The sequence below is a fragment of the Austrofundulus limnaeus genome, unplaced genomic scaffold (assembly GCF_001266775.1).
Source record: "Austrofundulus limnaeus strain Quisiro unplaced genomic scaffold, Austrofundulus_limnaeus-1.0 Scaffold3, whole genome shotgun sequence".
NCBI lineage: Eukaryota > Metazoa > Chordata > Actinopteri > Cyprinodontiformes > Rivulidae > Austrofundulus > Austrofundulus limnaeus.
In genome coordinates this window covers 1140535-1146914 of record NW_013952405.1, presented here as the reverse complement: position 1 = coordinate 1146914, position 6380 = coordinate 1140535, and the positions used below count along the sequence as shown (strand labels likewise).

General features: G+C 35.2%; 1 protein-coding gene across 5 annotated transcripts in view; it reads right to left on the bottom strand.

The window, feature by feature from the left end:
• Positions 1-6145, bottom strand: part of LOC106523293 (dedicator of cytokinesis protein 3) — a gene marked incomplete at its 5' end in the record, with an annotated part of 26626 nt that extends 20481 nt beyond the window's left edge. For all 5 annotated transcript variants that reach the window (XM_014016675.1, XM_014016682.1, XM_014016688.1 and 2 more), the window contains 4 exon segments: positions 5606-5699; positions 5774-5834; positions 5927-6022; positions 6119-6145. In XM_014016675.1, the coding sequence (XP_013872129.1) occupies positions 5606-5699; positions 5774-5834; positions 5927-6022; positions 6119-6145 (278 nt within the window).
• Positions 6146-6380: the final 235 nt, after the last annotated feature.

Below are 6380 nucleotides of genomic sequence, written 5' to 3'. Positions count from 1 at the left end.
GATTATCTTCCATATAATAAAGGAGCAGATGTTAAACATTTTCCTGAGTCTGGCCTCAGAGGTAATGTGATCCCTAGAACAGATGGCACGTGACACAAAACACAGCCGGTGGCAGCACATACAAGATGCTCAGACTGTGGTGATTGGATTCTGGCAGAATGGTGACTAGAGGATGAAGAGCATGTTTACTGTCCAGACCATACTCTGAACTACGTCCACACACACACACACACACACACACAATAACACATTTTCTACAGCAGTTTATCTTTTTTTGCAGAGCCCTTCCTAGTGTCATGAAAGATATTTCTTTAAAAATCACCATGATTTTATTGCAAAACAAAGCTTCATAATGATATATATTTATAGTTTCTTCAAAAAAAGGAGATATATTACCAAGCTGAAACATCTTGTAAGATCCTACTTGTTCTTCAGAAAACATACTTTTCAGGTCCGTGGGATCAGAGTAAGGTTCAGCTGTATCCTGAGTTGCCATTTTCTAAAACTGATATTATATGTTTCTTTTTCTTTTTTAGGGCAAAATACAACAGTTCTACAAAAGGTTATAAATAGCATGAAGTATTGTTGTGAAGACACGCKGAAGTGGGAGTGTCAGAAATGGCAGGAGGTTCTTGGCCTCTGTCTTAAGGAGTTTAGATAGACTATGATGCAAAGTCAAAAAAAATTTTGATATTTGATATTTTTGATCCTACATTTTAATAGCAACTGAAGTAACTGAACCTGGTTACTTGATTCTGGCATAGAAGTGAAATACGTATGTGCCTGGAAAACAGACAATGGCCCCACTTTAAAACAGCAAAACTCCTCTTTTTTTTGTTTGGACTACCTGTTCACCCATCTGAATCATCAGGATTAAACTTTTTTTTCCTCCAAACTTACAATGTTTAAAAAAACTGGCTACATCAGGTAAGATAACAATTGTTCATAATTTTTCTACAAAACTCCACATACAGAGATCACTTTTTAAAACTTGAAAACCACTTTAATACTACAAATGTTTAAATTAAGAGAACACAGGACTCTGCAAAACGTAGACACAAAAATGAGCTAAAAACTTTTGGTGTAGGACAGGTCTTGGCAATCCTACAGTGGCAGACCTGCTTTATCTGGTTGAAACAGTTATTTTATGCGGGGGGCGGGCGGTGGGGGTGGGGGGGTCAATTTTGAGCCATAAATTAAGCTTTAAAAAGGATCAAGGCTCTCCATTCTTCCTTTGCTGCTCATTTTAGCTTTACATTTCTGTAGAGCACAAGTAAAGTAAATTCTGTGTTTTAAAATATTTATCCTGTACCACTGAAAAATATGTTCACACAGGAAGTATGCATGCAGTCATAAAGTTAAAAAAGAGAAGAAAATACAAACAGATTGAGGGAAAATATGGGAACACCACAAGGTTTAAGGTTTCTTACTGCAACACGACAGCAAAGCACCGCCTCATTACTCACCACTGTTACGCCATCAACAGCTTAGATTCTTTACAAAARCCTTAAAGGTTAACAACGGTAAAGTGATGGATTCTTTGTTAGAAATGGTTTTCTGCTACTAAAATCAAGGGTCAACAGTTATTACTTGAGAGATCTTTGTGTATTCTTCCAATAATTGTATCTTTAAGTAAAGAAGAGAAGACTTTCCTGCTCCGTGTGTTAGTTTAAATGTACGTATTTATGAACGTTTAAACGAAGCCGTCTCTTCCTCTGGTGGGAGGAAATCTGCTCCGCTCTTTCAGTGAAAGCACCAGTCGACACAAAAGAAGTGCTATTTTTTCCCCCTCCTTCCTCAGAGCTCAGTGCCTATTTTTAAACTGAGGAGGAACACCAGGAGCTTAATTTCTTTCCAAGGAATTGCAGCGAGCTTTCTTTTGTGGCGAATTATGTAACCACTTGTCATCGGCTCTAATTAAGTAATCTTTTTTTTTCTTAACCCCTGAGCAAGTGTGTCATTTGTTTAATGTTTGGTTTTAATCCTATCTGGAATGTCTGAGTGTTTGTATATTTTTAGCCAAATATTAATCAGTTGGTTTGTTGATTTCTYTCCTTTTATCTGTTCTGTGATTGTGCACTCCATGCTTGGTCATATTTTGTTTGTTTTTTTTTTCTTTTGTAAGCATTGAGTTATTTTAGAGAGAATTAATTAATATATTTAGTGMAATTATTAGAATACAATAAACAGAACTGTAACATTATTCAAAAATGCAGAATTGTGTGAAAACAAATGTTTTCAGGACATTAGACTCATTCAATCAGACCCAGTGTCACAGGTATGGCAGCCCAGACATAACAAATCAAACACCAAAACAAAAGAAATGATTAAATATATTCTGCTACAAATCACCACCTTAACAATGAACCTGCAGGTGACAAATGAAAAAATTTACAGTATTATTTGTGATGTTATTTGTCTTTTTCTGTTTTCATGTCAAGAAATTATCAAAAAAGTATCCTGACTTTTACTTTAGTTATTTCATTGTTACTTGGGATTGTGAATTGAATGTGTACCTTTTTCATTGAACATGTAGTTGATTGATTATTACACAAACGGTGTCTTATAATCCACCACAACAGTTTTGTAGCAAAGCAATAAGTGTTCACATGTAATTTGTGTTTGGTTCATCCATTTCCAACAGAACAAACTTGATGTTTTGTTAGTGCAATTTTTGTTACTTTCTGGCAGGAACAGGAAATCATCACGGCCAGATCTCCTGCAGAATTACATTTTCACTTAGTACTTTAGAAACTGCCTTTTTGAAAGCAGTGGATGCATCTTGAGAGCTATTAAGCAAAATTGACTTTGAGCTCTATATCATGTTATAATGTCATTCCCTCGTCAAAACCGTACGCAAGAGTGTTGCTTTGACTCATTCATGCACATCCTGTGGAGCCATGTGGAGCTGCCTAAAAACCTGCTAGTACAAAACTCCGCCTATTTACACAAAACTCCTCCCTGGAGCTCAGTCTGCAGCCGAGCCCCTCAGAGCACATCTCCCCCCGAAGCATTGTTGTAAATATGCACTGAAGTGGGAGTGTCAGRAGTGGTTGGAGGTTTTATAAGAGACAGAGGCTAATTTCAAGGTGTTTAGGTAAACTATGATGCAAAGTCATTATGCAGCATTTTATTAACAACTGAATGTGAAATAGTCACTTGATTGTGTTACAGAACTGAACTATGTGCCTAAAAAATACATAATACCCTCTCTCAGCACAATACCTTAAATCATGTGTGATCTATCAGTCCTCAGAGTATTTGTTGTAAAATTATCTCAACTACTGCTACATACAATTTAGCTCAATATCTAAAACTGAGTTATGGTGTTTCTTGCTCACTAAGGTAGAGTAACTGTGGCAGCCATCTTGAACTGTGTTGACTTTAAAATAGAATTTGTAGATGTGCATTAAATGGTTACTTTTAATAAGCTTCATTAAAATCAAATCAATCAAGTAGTCAAAATACAATAAAAAACGTTAACACAACAGACCAATAAACGCAGCCATACACACATTCACACATACACACACAAGCAAAAAATACAAAATTCAAAATCTTCACAACTGCCTGTTGTTTGCTTTAAGTGTTGAATTTCATTTAAAACAGTGGATACTTTTATTTGCACATTATAATGCCACCTATAAWTATTAGTAAATAAAAAATGTAATTTACTTATTTACCCAACTAATAGGTTGTAAAGTTCACTTGATTTCCTGCTGACATGGCTCAAAGTGGAATTACCAGACTTAAAGAGTACTGTAAATCTTTAACAATAAATAATAAATCCCAGAATGAAACACTAAATGTCAGGAGCACCTAATTATCTCTACCTGACATTTAGACTGTCTGTTTGTTGAAGAGAGGCTCAGTACCCCGTGTTGGAAGTCTCCTACCTATCATTATTTTTATCTGTGGGTGAAGGATTATTAAAATCTGGTTAAGGTTTCAGCAACTTTTCTAAAATAAAGTGCCCTCGTTAAGTCAAATGTGACTGTATTTGCTGTTTGTAAAAAAAAACATAAAAGTGCTACACAAAACATATATTTGCTCATTTTCTATGTCCAGTTTGCCTTTTCAACGAGTGTTGAGACAATCCCAACAAGCAAAACGAAGGTGGTCATCTACTCATCACAGAACACTCAGTGTTAATTACACTGCAGTCCATCCTAATCATTAAATAAATAAAACATTAAAACAAACATCAACCCTAAACCTACTCTAAACCCTGTTTAAAAAAAAAGCAAATGGTACATGAGCCAGATTATTTATTACGCTGTTAAAAATAAACCAAAAAAATCAAAAAGAAAGAGTTAAGAAAACATTAACCTGCAGGGAAGCTATAAATTAAAAAACAGGTTCAGTCTCAGAAAGGTCATGCTGCGTTCACTGCACCTGGGAAMCGGGAATACCCTCATTAGAGGCTGACATCAGAAAAAAAGGCAAATAAACACTCTGCTGGTATTTTTTTTATCTTGACTAGCAAACATTTTCATTCTAGGTTTTTTTTTCTGCCTACAAGAGGGAAATTAAATCTTTTAATTTGTCATTCAATTTTAGAAACACAGAAATTAATTTAAGAGACWATTTTTAACTTTAGACACTAAAAACTACAGAAAACAGAAGAGTTGATCCACAGAAAAGCTTAGGTTTTAATGGAGTCAGCATGAGGCYGAGAAATGATATTATGAGGATTAATGTCATTTCAACCAGGTGACTATGGTGGTGTTTAAATATTAGTATCTGTGGTGCAACATTTGAAGAAGCTTGGCCAGTTAAACACATAGAAGATAAATACCAGCTGTCTCAAATGAAAACAAAAAAGAATTACAGGTATTAAAGAAAACAATCTGTTTTAATAACAGTTTGTTGGTAAGTACCGAGTGCTAAGAACTCCTTTGAAGGTGCAGACTTCAAGCAATTTATTTATTTAGGTACCTGATTTTTGGAMAATGAATTGTATTTTTGACCAAAGAATTTGTTTTAATCTGTGAAACATAAATAAAATTACACCTCACTGATCTTTGCTAAGAGTCAAAGCTGAAACAGCTGATTTGTCCACAGATGATTAGCCTGTGTGTGTGTGTCTGCTGCAGAGAGAGACAAACCCAGCATAAAGTCCTTCACACAGCTACTGTATTGTAACAGGAAACCATGGAAACAAGATTTGAGAGAACATTGATAAATCTGACAGCAGCTCAATTCTACTTGTCTTTCAGTCATTTTCCAGCTCAGTCATTTTTTTATCTTTTCACACGTTCCAACATGAGAAACACGTTGCTGTAACACATGAGCAGAACTGGAACCATGCCTCTGTGTGTGGTAAATGAGTGTCGCACCACTTCAGTGAACTTTAACCAGCTGTACGTGACTTTAACATCATTCACCTCTGCTTAACAGGAAGTAATATCTGAATTAGTTTATGACCGATCAAACCGATACCTGGTTCTTTCTTATTTCAACATTATATTTGCCTTTTTTAATAAATAGCACTTAAAACTGTACAACAAAATCACCACACCAAGTAAAAAAAATTAATTACATTTACTTGGAGCTTGAAACTCTACAAGAAAGAAAACAAATGAATCTCTCATCTGTCTGTTACCTGTAAAGTCCTCAGCTTGGAGATGGAGGTCACACAGTTTGTGGATGTAACGAATGTACATGTCCTCCTTGTTCACCTCTGACTTATAGAAGTTCTGGTTCCAAGAAAAGAGACAAAATTTGAAATTCCTTTTCAAAACAATCCCAAATGTGTTTAAAAATGTCTTACCATGAGGTTGACAGAACCSCCAATTTTCTTGTTCTCCATCTCATCTCCTTTCATGCAGTCCCTGGAGATTAATTTACATTATTATTTTTTTTTTTTTTGCTCTGCAGTTTGTTGATATTGGCCTTGGGATGTGCAACTTTAATTTTAGCACACCTGTAATCCAGAATTCGCTCAACAAGTCTTGTGACAGAGGTAACAAACGAGATTCCGGTTTCCCTCCACGTCTCCTGTTCAATCTTTTCCAACAAGCTGGAAGAAAATTAAACATTTATTGCAGGAGATAAATGTAGAAATTAGGTTTACATCATTTTAAAAGAAATGAAATGAAAAGGGAATATTTCTTACCTTGGATAAGGGCCGAACAGTTGGGTTCTGGGGTGTGAAAGGAAATCAACAGGGAAGTGTTTTCAGGAGAAAAGCTATAACTGAGCTGTTATGTGACCCATCAAATTGAAATGAGGATTAAGTCAAAGTTGGTCAAAATGACCTAATTACATTTTCAGATTATTGGCATTAAAAGCTACATTTTGATACCTGGATCTTCTGATATTGTAATTAAATCCATATATATGACTTATTTGTCTTGTTGGTTGCAATAATACATAAA